Source organism: Mesocricetus auratus, unplaced genomic scaffold (assembly GCF_017639785.1).
Source record: "Mesocricetus auratus isolate SY011 unplaced genomic scaffold, BCM_Maur_2.0 Super-Scaffold_100028, whole genome shotgun sequence".
NCBI lineage: Eukaryota > Metazoa > Chordata > Mammalia > Rodentia > Cricetidae > Mesocricetus > Mesocricetus auratus.
In genome coordinates this window covers 25,306,094-25,319,519 of record NW_024429209.1, presented here as the reverse complement: position 1 = coordinate 25,319,519, position 13,426 = coordinate 25,306,094, and the positions used below count along the sequence as shown (strand labels likewise).

Genomic DNA, 13,426 nt, shown 5'->3' with positions numbered 1-13,426 from the left:
TCTCCTAGTAACACACAAAGTGGTGCTGGGTCCTTCTGGACGCTGGCTAAAGGCTTGGCTTTGAAGAGAAACTGGAGCCAGCGGTTTTGTGTGCTGTGCTTTCAGCAAAGGCGAGCTGGAAAACCACAACTTGGTGAGTGAGGGGCTACTGTCTTCAGATGGAGAGTGGCAGATGGTGAGGTGCTGAAGCTGGTGGGGTGGGTATTCTCTGAATCTGGGTGGGATGCTGCAGTCACACTCTGTGTCCTGTGAGGGACCCAGAAGCAGGACTCTCAATAGCTTTGCTCTGTGGACTAAGTCAGCTCTGAGCATTAGGAACATGGAGCTGTCTATAGAATCACCTTTATAGTCAACTTCAACATGTTTTTTGTGCACCCATGGAAAGCAGTTCACCTAACTTTGAAGAGGCCTAGTTTCTTCAGTACCTTCTAGAGGTTCAGGACTTTGTATTTAAACTTTACCTGTAAGGTCCATTTATTGTTAATTTTGTAGATGTTGTAAAAAGCACTTAAGCTGTGATATAGAAGACTAAAATTGGCAATACAAAGGATTTACAAATGCTTAGGGGATGGTAAGTCTCATAAAGTATAATTTAGTTAAGGGAGGACTGCCTCTAAAACACCCAAAGATAAGTATGTGCTAACCAGGCCTGTTAGAAATTAGGATGCTAGGATACACATTTGTTTACCAGGATTGTCTAGACATTTGACTCCAAACCATTACAAATGAGCCACCCCTGATTTACAACCAGTCAAGAGACCCATTCCCCATATCAAAGAACAGGCCTTTAACAAGTTGCTCAATGAAGCATTATAAGGTCACAAGCAACCTTAAGGCCTGGTCTGCCATAAAGTTCCAGTTTTCTTCTTGAGAAAAGCATAGTTCTGCCAGGTGGGTAATAGGACACCAGATGACAACGATTTGCAAAGTAAAATACTGTTGTGTTAAGGACTTGACTGATCTAGCAAGGCTTTCATTTAGGCCCTCAGACATGGGGGAGGAACATTCTTGGGATAGCTACTAACAGCCTTGGGAGTCTTCCCTAAGGAAGGGCCTGATGCATTGACAATAAAACAGAGAACCTTGTCTAAAATTAGGAGTTTGCTTGGGAGAGCTTGAAGTGATCTGGAGCAAAGCCTTTGTGGAGAGGTTGCTTCAGATACAGAGAACCACACTTCCCGCTACATGGAGTTATGGTTATCATTTCAAAGGCTGCCTTTGGGTTAGTCAGTAATGATCTTGAAATAACCTGTGTTCCCCTTGTAAAGCACTGTTTGATTAGCCTCCTCCCTGAGTTTCTACTGACTTCATAAAAGTCACCCATTTTCTTCCATTTTCCCTCTGAAAGTAGTATACAAGATGCTATTCTTTTAAAGAAGCTACTTGGCATGGGACATATCTTGTGCAAGACCTCCCCATCCCAAATTTTATGTCTTCTACCTTCTACATTTTGTATCTTTCTCAAAATGTGTCTAGGCTGCCTCCTCTTTGAGTGTTAGCTAGAGATTGATGCATGTTATCATTAAATGTATTTATCCTTTATTGATCCACTAACTATGTGAAGTAATTTCTCCCTGGTAAGGCATATTAATACTAGGATACCTGCATTTCCATTCTGTTAGAAAAATGTTACTGTAGCAAACTCTGTTATGTTGACTCAGGTGGTGTTGATTCCAGTCCGTTGCTCTCCGGGGCAATGAACTTGCTGTCTTCTGTATTACACATTCAAAATTCTTAAATGAATACACCTCCTCATATTTAAAATTGTTGATTTGAGTTATGTAGTTGACTTTCCTATTCTGTCCAAGGAAAAGGATTCCCATGGGGGAGCATTGCTTCTGCCTTCAGACCAAAATAAAAGGAATAGTTTACACTACAGGAGGATTCAGTGTAGGCAACCATCTGCTGGAGTCACCATTATGTAAAAGGACCTGATTGTGGTTGTGGTAATGATTTTGTAATTTCCCAGCATGTTTTAATTCATGTCATGTGAAGAAACACAGACCAGATGGTGTGGGTGTAGACTTTGGGAAGATTATTTTCAGTCAATGAATATTGGATTTGCATTTAGGTTACTATTCTGTGCAAATATATTCTATCCTACTTGACACAGTTATGTCAGCTCAGATGCTTGAGAAGCAGGTCATTGACTGTAACTATGTGTCAGATTACAGAGCTCAGTAGCCAACATATGCATATGGGCAACATCAATCTACCTTTTACTAATAAATGTAATGATACTTTGTTTATAATCTAATAAATAAGATTTGCCTGAAGATCAGAGTGCAGAACTAAGTCAGTAGTTAGCTACACACCTGGTTAAGTGCTAAGCCACTAGCCACACACAGTAAGTCACTAGTTAGCCATAGAGGCAGGAGATCAAGTACTCAAAGCCATCCCTGTCCAGGAAGTGGTGGTGCACGGCTTTGTATCCAGCACTCAGGAGACAGAGGTAGATGGATCTCTGTGAGTTCAAGGCCACTCTAGGCTAAGACAGAGAGAGAAAGAGAGAGAGAGAGAGAGAGAGAGAGAGAGAGAGAGAGAGAGAGAGAGAGAGAGAGAGAGAGAGAGAGAGAAACAGCTCACACAAAGGTTATCCCAACACTTGGCATCACACGCCTTTAATCCCAGCACAGGGAAGTGGAGATAGGAGTGATATGCTAGACAGACAGAGGAATATAAAGTGGGTGGAGACAGGAGGGCATACAGTGAGAAGACTCTGTCTGAGCATTCAATCTGAGGTTTTGTAGAGACAGCAGTCAGTCTAAAGGATTGCCCCCTTGGTCTGAGCATTGGTAGAAGTAAGAACTCTAATGTCTGGCCACTGTACTTCTGTGAGCCTTCAGCTTTCCCCCTGATAGCTGACTCTGAATTTTTATTATTTAGATCTATTAGAGCTTGTGCTGCAAATGATGTTCTCTCTAGGGAAGTGTCTTTTATCAGTCAATATAGATAAGTTTTTTAAATATTAAAAATACATTATATTCATTGTTTAAAAATCACTTATTGATACATTGTTAATGTTTTGTTTAATTATATTATTGCTTTTATCTCTATTTGTTTCAGTTTTCCACTCTTTCTGGGTTTTTACTAGTTTCATTCCTTTTTTCTCAAGTGATGTTGATTATTCATTTCTGTATAGAGGAAAGTCTCCTATAGCTCAGGCTTGCCTCATGCTGTGTCATTGAGAATTGCTTTGAACCCTAATCCTGCTTCTCCTGCCCAGAGTTGGGAAGACAATCCTGTATCTTCTTCCTGTCTGGGCCTTGGCAGGTCAGCTAATGAGTAAACTCCAAACTCTCTATTTTCAGTGGGGACTTATAAATGAAGAGGGACCTGTTTAAGAATGGAGTTCATTGACCAACTTTGAAACTGCTGAAGTCACAGAGCAGAAAGGGAGAGGCAGGATGGAGGTTGAGCTTTACTCCTTCAACAGTAGTTGAGATTAGCAATGTGGAATTCGCTAATCAATTCAAGATATTCCATAATTGTCTAGATTGGCCATTTTTGGGGGATCCACAAATGAGGGCAATCAAGAATCTGGATAAAGGACACACCTTATCATGAAAACTTTGGTTACAGTAGTTCAACCATATTTGGGTAAACTGTTGGTGGCCTAACAACACTGTTATTTTTCTGGGTTTAGATGTACAGTCTGAGAGAAAAGGTTTGAGAAATCCTTGATGTGCTCTAATAGAAATCCCTAGTCTCTGCAGCACATGGCCAAAAGGCTCTTTTCAACTTTTCAAAATAAATTTTTATATAATAACTGTATCATATCCACGTCCTCTTTCCTGTCCCCAAGCCCTACCATGACTCCACAGTGTTTTCTAGTTAATGGATAGTTTTACTTAAACAACAGTTACAGAGTGTGACATGCATTTGGTTGCAGTATTTTCCAGCTATGAGTTCAAGGGTTGGTGGCACTGCACATTGAGTGTGTAATGGAATGTGCACCCAAAGGACCCTTTACTTTGCACCAGATGCAAGATGTTTTCTATAATAGAAGAATGTCTACTAAAATACAAACTTTCTTGACTAGGTCCTGTCTGCTGGGCTGCAAGAACAGAGCTGGAAGGACTGTGCTATCTGGGTCATTTGATCTCTGATCACCTAGTAGAGGGGCTGCTAATATTCTACGCCAAGCTGGGTGGCCCTAATGAATGAGGGACTCTGGGAAGGCTTAGCAATCAGGAGTACTGGTTGGTGGCAGGTAGCTTGCAGTTTCCCTCCAGGATTCTCCTCCTCTTCTGTCTAGGTAGTTGTAAGGAAGAACACAAGCTATACCTTGGTAAGTGTTGTGTTCAGAGGAGTCTGCTGAGCTGTCATTTCTGCTGGGATTTGTATGGACCATGAATCAGACTATGTTTTGCCTGGTCCATATGGTGACCTGTGCAATTGTCCTTGTCCTCCCAGTATCTGTGTATATGGATTTCTTGGCTAGCAGTAGACTCTGTAGCCCTGGCATGGGAGAATATGATGCTTGTAATATCACTGTCCAGTGTCCACACACAGGCTGTGTTTGATATGCAGTGGAACACAGATTGGAAAACTAACAGTCTTGTTTCTAGAACTTTTGAATATTGCATTCCACTTCCATGTTTGTCTTATAAATATTACAGATAATTTAGAAAATGGTAGAAAAATGGTGATATGGATTGTCTTTCACCAATACATGATTAGAATGTTTTTAACTTCCTGCTATCACCAGTCACAATAGTGTGATTCAGTGAAGTTTAGTTCCAGGGGACATCTGTTCTGCAGAGATTTCTGAAGTGTGCATGGTGTTGGACAGGTAGTTAGGACAGGATCCACATCTTGTCCTGCAATTCATGTGGCAGAAAGCAGATTTTAAATTCTTCCATACTGTTTGGGGATTGAGCATCAGTGGGGCTGGGTTTACCTGAAGCCACAGGAGGCATAAAGGTCTGCAGAGCCATAGCATCCTTTTGCAGAGAGAGTTCTAGAGTATGGGGTTTCTGCCTTTGGAAGAAATATCAGTAGCTCCATAGAGGGTCAGAAACAACAATTTAAGGGTCATTTTTAGTTAATTTAATTGGAGTTTTGCAGTCTGTGTTTATTTAATTTCTATATACATAGATTCATGGGTAGTTGGATAACATTGGTGAAGATCACACATTTCCTGGCTAGGTTTCTTTTGTTCTTTTGATTAATAGTTGACTATATTTTCTAGCCTATGTTCTTGGATTTTTATCTCCATCCTCTTTATTCTTTTGCAAATATTGTACATATTTTGATTGTTGTAGCTTTGTGGTAAGTATAGAAGTCATATTATGTCAATCTGTGTACTATGTTTTCATAATCCCATTGAACATTCTGAATATTTCCCCTGTGAATGTAGCTTTTTTAAATTTTTAATTTTTTGTGAATGTAGTTTTATAATCAGCATTTGTTATAAATTGTTGTGCTTTGTCATTGGATTTTATTCATTTTATGCTGTAAATTTAACATATATAATAACTTAATTTTGATGCATCATGTTCCCAAGTATCACTCATTCACTTCTTTATTTATCTAGGTTTTGTTATTCTTGTCATTGCTAATCTGTGAAAGAGTTTTGATTTATCAGATAAAACGTATTGTGGATCTTGGCAGGTGGCTCAGCACACCTTCTTTAGGAGATGACCAGAATTTAGATACCAACACTCCATTGCCTCATAATTATTTGCATTTAATATCCTGTATACATATAGAAAACATTCTGTCTTATGCAGATATATGCAAAATACAGCAATAAACTTGGTAAATTGGAAAATCCTTAGCATCAATTCTATTACCATTAATTCTACTCCTCAACACCACATTTTATAGCTATGGCATACTTCCCTACACTGGAGATGGCAGTACTAATTCTAATTGGCCTAAATAATGAAAAACTGGAGTCAGATAGAGGGGTTAATGGTGAAGATCAGAGAAGCAGAGAAGCTAGCTCCTAGTTCTTACCTCTAATGAATTCTGAGATCAATGGGGTGATTCTGTCAGTAGGAGCTCAGTCTGAAAGCAATGAACTTCTGTCTCCTTCCGCATTATATTCCCCTCGCCACCCAGTCGTATTGCTCTTGTCTCCAACTCCCAAGTACTTTCTCTTTTAAACTGACTTAGTCTAATGTAGCACAGGGTGGCCTTGAAATCACAGGGATCCACCTGCCTCTGCCTCCCAAGTGCTGGGTTTAAAGGTGTGCACCACTATGGCCTGGCATCTATGGTTACCTACTGCCTACCTCCACACTCTGGTCTTCAGACAAGCTTTGTTTATTTTTAGTTTTGTTTGCTTTTTTTTCTTTTAAAGATTTATTTATTATGTATATAGTGTTCTGTCTGCATGTGTCCCTGCAGGCCAGAAGAAGGCACCAGATCTCATTACAGATGGTTGTGAGCCATCATGTGGTTGCTGGGAATTAAACTCAGGACCTCTGGAAAAGCAGTCAGTGCTTTTAATCTCTGAGCCATCTCTCCAGTTCCTTTTTGGGGGTTTTGTTTGTTTGTTTGTTTGTTTGTTTGTTTGTTTGTTTGTTTGAGACAGGGTTTCTCTTTGTAGCTTTGGAGCCTGATCTGGAACTCGCTTCAAGTCACAGAGATCTATCTGCCTCTGCCTTTCATGTGTCATGATTGCATGTGCCAACACCACCTGGCAATCTTCATTTATTAAAGCACAAGCAAAATACCACCAAACTTGGAGAAACCGTTTACAGGCTCCACAAAATTAATGCCATATGGATTCTACAGAGGTGATGGGTATCATCCTTCAGCAATATGTGATCAGAATGCCTTTAACTTTCTGCTCCTACCAGCTACAATGGTGTGATTCAGGAAAGTTGAGTGCCAGGAACACAAGGAATTTTTGATCTGCAGAAGTTTCTCAGGTGTGCATGGTATTGGTGGGTGGATAAAGCAGATTCTACATGTTGTATCATAATGCATGTGGCAGGAAGCAGATATTAAATTATTCTTCTACGTTATTTTCTGTGTGGGCATCAATGGGGCTGGGTTTGTCTCAAACAACAAGGCAACATGAGAGTTTGCAGAAACATAGTAAGAGATTACCTCCATTTGTAGAGAGAGCTCTAGACCATGGAACATTTGTTTGTAAGAAATATCAGTAGCTGTAGGGGCAGAAGCAGAAGAGTTTAAGGGCCCTTTTGAGTTAATTTTATGAGAGTTGTGAAGTCTGTTTATTTAGTTTCTAAACACATGGAATCATGGGTAGCTGGGTAACATTGTGCAAGATATCAGTTTACCTGGCTTAGTTTCCTTTGGTCTTTTGATAAAAAGTTAATTATATTTTCCTGCTATTATTCTTAGCTTTTTCTCTCTATCCCCTTTATTCTTTCCCAAATATTGTACACCTTCTCCATTGCTGTAGATTTGTTTTAAGTATAGAAGTCACACTGTGTGAACATGTGTACAATTTTTTGTAATCCTCTTGAGAATTATGTTTCCAATTTGCATATATCTTTAGAATCAGATATCCTGTTATAAGATGTTGGGAATTTTCTGTGGATTATATTCAGTTCATGTTGCAAATTTACCTTATACAGTATCTTAACATTGAGGCATCAAGTTCCTAATGATTATTTATTTACTTATTTATTTATGTAGGTTCTTTTATTCTTGTTTTTAATCTGTGAAAGACTTTTCATGTTTTGCTAAAAAAAAGGACTATAGAGCTTGACTGATGGCTCTATATATAATTTTCTTGGGGATCACCTGAGTTCATATCCCAACACCCAAACTTGGAGGCTCATAACTACCTGCTACTCCAGATCTGGGATATCTGACTCCCTCTTCTCTGGTATATCAAATATACACACATGGAAAACTTCGCTCACAAACAAACATATACAAAAAATTGGGATGAATTGTTTTCAAAATTCTTGTTACTTATAAAGCAATGAGAGCAAAACCCGTCACTTTGGGTGCATAATATAAATCATACAGTTTCTTTTTTAACTTATTTTAAAATTTTAGTTTTCATTTTACATACCAATCCCAGTTCCCCTCCATCCCCATCTCCTGACCTCTCCCTCTCCCTCTTTGTATCCCCAATCCACTCCTCAGAGGCGTAAGGCCTTCATCTGGGAGTCAACAAAGTCTGGCATAAAAGGTTGAGGAAGGATGAAGTCACTCCATCCTGTATCAAGACTGAGCACTACATCCCACCACAGGGAGTGGGCTCCAAAAAACCAGTTCATGCACCTGAGATGGGTCCTGGTTTCACTGCCAGGGGCCCCCCAACAGATCAAGTCACATAACTGCCACCCACATTCAGAGGGTCTAGTTTGGTGCCATGAAGGTTCCCCAGCAGTTAGCCCACAGTCTGTGAGATCCCACTAATGACACGAGTAGGAGGTATGGCTTTGTTGGAGTGGACTTTTCCTTGTTAGAGGAAGTATGTCACTGTGGGATTAGGTATTAAGGTTTCATGTACTCAGGATGCATCCCAGTGTGTAAGCCTACTTCCTGTTGCCTGAGTCAAGATGTAAGGACTCAAACCTTCAGCACCACATCTGCCTTAATGCTGCCATGCCCCCTGACATGATGATGATTAACTGAACCTCTGAAATTTTAAGGGAGACACCTCAATTAAATGTTTTCATTGTAAGAGTTGCCATGTTGTCACTTTGAAGCAATAAAAACCTAACAAAGTTAGATGTTGGTACCAGGGTCTGGGGTATTTCTGTGACAGGCTAACCATATCATAAAATTTCTCTGATGTGTTCTCAGTAGGGTTGATCTGCTAGCTTGCCTCTCCCTTTGTTTATTCATTTCTTTCTGAAAATCCCAATGCTACTTAAAGGGCCAAGAAATGGTGCATGCAAACCGCCTATTCAGTTTCCTTCTAAAGTGACTGCTTGAATATATTATAATTTCCATATCATGAAATAAGTGTGGGAAGCACAAGAATTATAGGACTATATTGTCAAAGAAGTATACATATACAATGTGAGTATCACACTTTCTGTTTTACACATGTATGGGTTATTTTAGAACACAGTGACCTATGATGATGTGCACATCAACTTCACTCAGCAAGAGTGGGCTTTGCTGGATCCTTCCCAGAAAAGTCTCTACAAGCATGTGATGCTTGACACCTACAGGAACCTCACTGCTATAGGTAAGACTAAACATTCCTTCATGTTTTCAAATAATGGGACAAATATCTCTCGGTTATTGATACTCTTCTGTAATTTTGATTGAGAAAAGGGAAAATTAGGTGAATAAAGCACAGTTCTAAGACTTGGTGAACATATTAACTTAAATTTTGTACAATTTCCATTAATATATTATATATTTTCTTGTATTTTGTTTCAGGTTACAGTTGGGAAGACCATAATATTGAAGAACATTGTGAAAGTTCTAGAAGACACAGAAGGTAATTTTCATGTACAAGTTCATACAAATTTGCATCTGTAGGAATTTTAATGTGTCCTGGAAGTTTCAAAGAAAAGAAACAGTATAAATAAGCATAACTTAAAGTATATTAATGATTCTTAATCATTAATTCTCACAAAACATGTACCTCAGTATCAGGTAGATATTCTATGTTTGCAAGGCATTCCTGGGAAAATTTATATTACAGCCCATTGAGACCTATGCTGTAGAAATGCCAATCCGTTTAGTTTCATGCCACTGAGATATTTTAAATGGTATACACATTGATTAGGTGATACACATAAGGTCCAAGACCTTTTAAGAAAAAAAAGTCTATATTGAAGCTGGAATTTCTCATATATTTGTGAATTTTCTAAGTATATTGAAAGGGTCAATTTATGAGAGTCAAGAAGGCTGTTGTGGAGAAACCTTAATCCCTATGCCACATGTCTGTGAGGAAAAGAAAGTCAAACTGTGTGAATGTAATGTGGAGACCTTTTATGCGTTTTTCTCCCTTTAACAAGACTATCATGTACAGCGGTGCAGGAGTAACGCATACCTTTAATCCCAGCACTCAGGAGGCAGAGGGAGGTGGATCTCTGAGTTGGAGGCCAGCATGGCCTGCAGAGTGACTTCCAAGACAGGTTCCAAAGCTACACAGAGATACCTTGTCTTAGAAAACTAAAAAGCAAAAAAGAAAAAAGAATATCATGTCACTCTAAATATAAGCCATGTGAGCTTAGAATATGGAAAATAGAATATGGAAAGAAACAATGTACCTCTCTCTCTCTCTGTGTCTCTGTCTCTGTCTCTGTCTCTCTCTCTCTCTCTCTCTCTCTCTCTGTCTCTGTCTTTTGGGAAAATTAGAAGATATGAAAGATATTTTGTAGTCCCCACTTTGATGCAGTTATTGAATGTGATACAAGTTTACAATTGATTGGTTTTCCAACTTCATTGGAAAGGCATCAACAAACACACACTGCAGGAAAAGTCCTATGAGTATTGGAATGTATGAATGCTTCCATTTATCCTGGTACATTCTGCCAGTGTAGTATGACTCACACTATAGGAAAACTTACGAATGCAACAAGTATGATAAAGCTCTGAGTTCCTTCAGTTCTTTTCAAACATGTGAAATATCTCACATAATAAAGATGACATAAATATGGGACATGAAATAAAGGCTCTTACTATTGCTGGTATCTTCAAAGACACAAAACAACCCCTCATGAAGGGAAGCATCAAGAATGTAAAACTTAAGATCTGATTGCTCTTTATAGTTAGGCCAAATTGTAAAATTAGTTTATACATATAATAAGTTTCATCAGTATAATGCATGTGGTAAAGCTTTTACATGTGCCAATTATCTTTGCAGGAATGAAAGAAGCCATACAGGAGAGAAACCCCGTGAATATACTCATTGTGTTAAAACCTTTGTGTGTTACAGGCATATTCAAAGGCATGAAAAAAATCATACTGGAGAGAAAATTTATGAACATATTCAATATGGTGAAGTCTTTGCATGTCACAGTTGTCTCCGTCTCCATAAAAGAACACATCATGGAGAGAAAACCCATGAATGTAATCATTGTGGTAAAGCTTTTGCAAGTCATGGTGTGCTTAAAAGACATATAAGAACACATACTGGAGAGAAGCCCTATGAATGTAATCAATGTGATAAAGCCTTTGCACATGTTAGTAGTCTCCAAAGACATATAAGAACACATACTGGAGAGAGACCCTATGAATGTAGTCATTGTGGTAAAGCTTTTGCAAGTCATGGTGAGCTTAAAAGACATATAAGAACACATACGGGAGAGAAACCCTATGAATGTAATCAATGTGGTAAAGCCTTTTCACGATTCTCTAGACTCCAAATACATAAAAGAACACATACTGGAGAGAAACCGTATGTATGTAATCAATGTGGCAAAGCTTTTTCACAACATGACAATCTTGTATCTCATAAAAGAATACATACTGGAGAGAGGCCCTATGAATGTCATCAATGTGGTAAGGCCTTTTCACATGTCAATAGTCTACAAAAACATAAAAAAACACATACTGGAGAGAAACCCTATGAATGTAATCAGTGTGGTAAAGCATTTTCGGAACGCTCTAAACTCCAAATATGTAAAAAGAAACATACTGGAGAGAGACCCTATGAATGTAATCAATGTGGTAAAGCCTTTTCACAACACTGCAGTCTCGTAAGTCATAAAAGAACACATACTGGAGAGAGACCCTATGAATGTCATCAATGTGGTAAAGCTTTTTCACAACAAGGCAGTCTTGTAACTCATAAAAGAACACATACTGGAGAGAGACCCTATGAATGTAATCAATGTGATAAAGCATTTTCACGTGTCAGTAGTCTACAAACACATCAAAGAATACATAGTGGGGAGAAACCCTATGTATGTAATCAATGTGGTAAAGCCTTTTCACAACAGAGCAGTCTTGTAATTCATAAAAGAACACATACTGGAGAGAAACCCTATGAATGTAATCAATGTGGTAAAGCCTTTTCACAACACTGCAGTCTTGTAAGTCATAAAAGGACACATACTTGAGAGAAAACCTGTGAGTGTAACTAATGGGGTAAAGTCTTTGTATGTAACAGTCTTTAAAAATCATGAAAGATGAATCAAACTGCAGAGAAACCCTATAAATGTAAGCAGTATGGTAAAGTGCACCTTGTATATCACAATAATATTTGAGGACCTGAGAAATTCATACTGAAGGGAATCTTACTATAAAGGATTTGGTAAGATCTTCAGCCAACACAAGATTCTGGAAAGAAAAATATTTGGCAAGTGTCAACAGCCTGTTCCAGCATTATAATGTCTCTATTTTGTTTGCACATGCAAACTCATATAAACAAAAGTCCTATGAATTCACTGATAAAGTAACCCTTTTTGACTTCACTCTTTTCTTTAATTACGTAAGACACGTAATTAAAGATCGATTGATTTCCCTAAACCCAATCCTGCATGCTTGCTTCTGTTACATGAGCCAATTCATGCTGAAGGGAACCTGTTAAGACTTTAAATACCTCAACACCTGGGTTACAGGAATAACTGCTTATAAGAGAAAATATTCATGTGTGAAAATGTTTGTTTAGAGATTTGATTGAATTTTAATTACTTGGTGTCAATGTGTGGGTTTGTGACTGTTCATGCTTATTCCCAAGGTTAGACCCTTGAGTATTCCTGTAGCAGGAACAACAGAAAGTTCTCAGAATCATGACCTATGTCCTGGCAATGAATTTGGCATAATTTTGCTCATCCATATATCTAGCCCTATACATTTTTTAAATCCTTTTTGTATCATCTTGATATCAGGTAATAGGGAAGAACTCACAGAAGAGAAAAAAAAACAATTCATGTAAATGATTTGGTAAATACTTCATACTTGTCTTTAGTTTCAATAAAAAAAAACTTTCATGTGAAGGTTTGTATTAACAAGTTCACTAGACCCAAGACAAATGATAAATGGCTGATTTATTAGGGATAATAAAGAGCCACCATGGCCTTCCTGCTCCAGAAGATGCAGTCTCTGCCCTTCTGACATGATCTGCAACCTGAGAGAGAGAAAGAGAGAGACAGAGAGAGTGAGTTGGAAAGAGTCTGCCCTGGGCTCCTCCACCTTCCTGTCACATACGCAGAATGAAAGGCACAGCACACAAGACAACTTCTGAAAGCCTAGCTCCAGAAGAGCCCTCCCTTCTGACTGGCAGGTGTGCTAGAGGCTCTGATTAGCTAGAAAAGTCTGAGTGACAGGACCAGGTTAGCAGAAGAAACACCACACCTTGAGGGTGGGGTTTGGAACAGGGGCTACCAAACATTCCAACCTCTTTGCGTAGATATAGAAGCCATTAGGACTCCCACCTAAACAACCTAGACTCCTGAGTATAAGGGCTTCAGTTTAAGTCTAGCTTCTTCCAGCTGGCAAGTGACAAAGTGAGGAGGGAGTGAGAAAGATAGGAAATGTAGAAGATAGAAAAAGATAAAAGCTGGGATGGGGAGGTCTT

At 38.8% G+C, this 13,426-nt stretch overlaps 1 protein-coding gene across 1 annotated transcript; it reads left to right on the top strand.

Moving 5' to 3' along the window:
* Positions 1 to 12,934, top strand: LOC101842259 (zinc finger protein 431). The gene is made up of 4 exons (XM_013116671.3): positions 1 to 133; positions 9,010 to 9,136; positions 9,334 to 9,394; positions 10,841 to 12,934. The coding sequence occupies exons 2-4, from the start codon at positions 9,103 to 9,105 to the stop codon at positions 11,964 to 11,966; spliced, it is 1,221 nt and encodes a 406-aa protein (XP_012972125.1). The 5' UTR covers positions 1 to 133; positions 9,010 to 9,102; the 3' UTR covers positions 11,967 to 12,934.
* Positions 12,935 to 13,426: the final 492 nt, after the last annotated feature.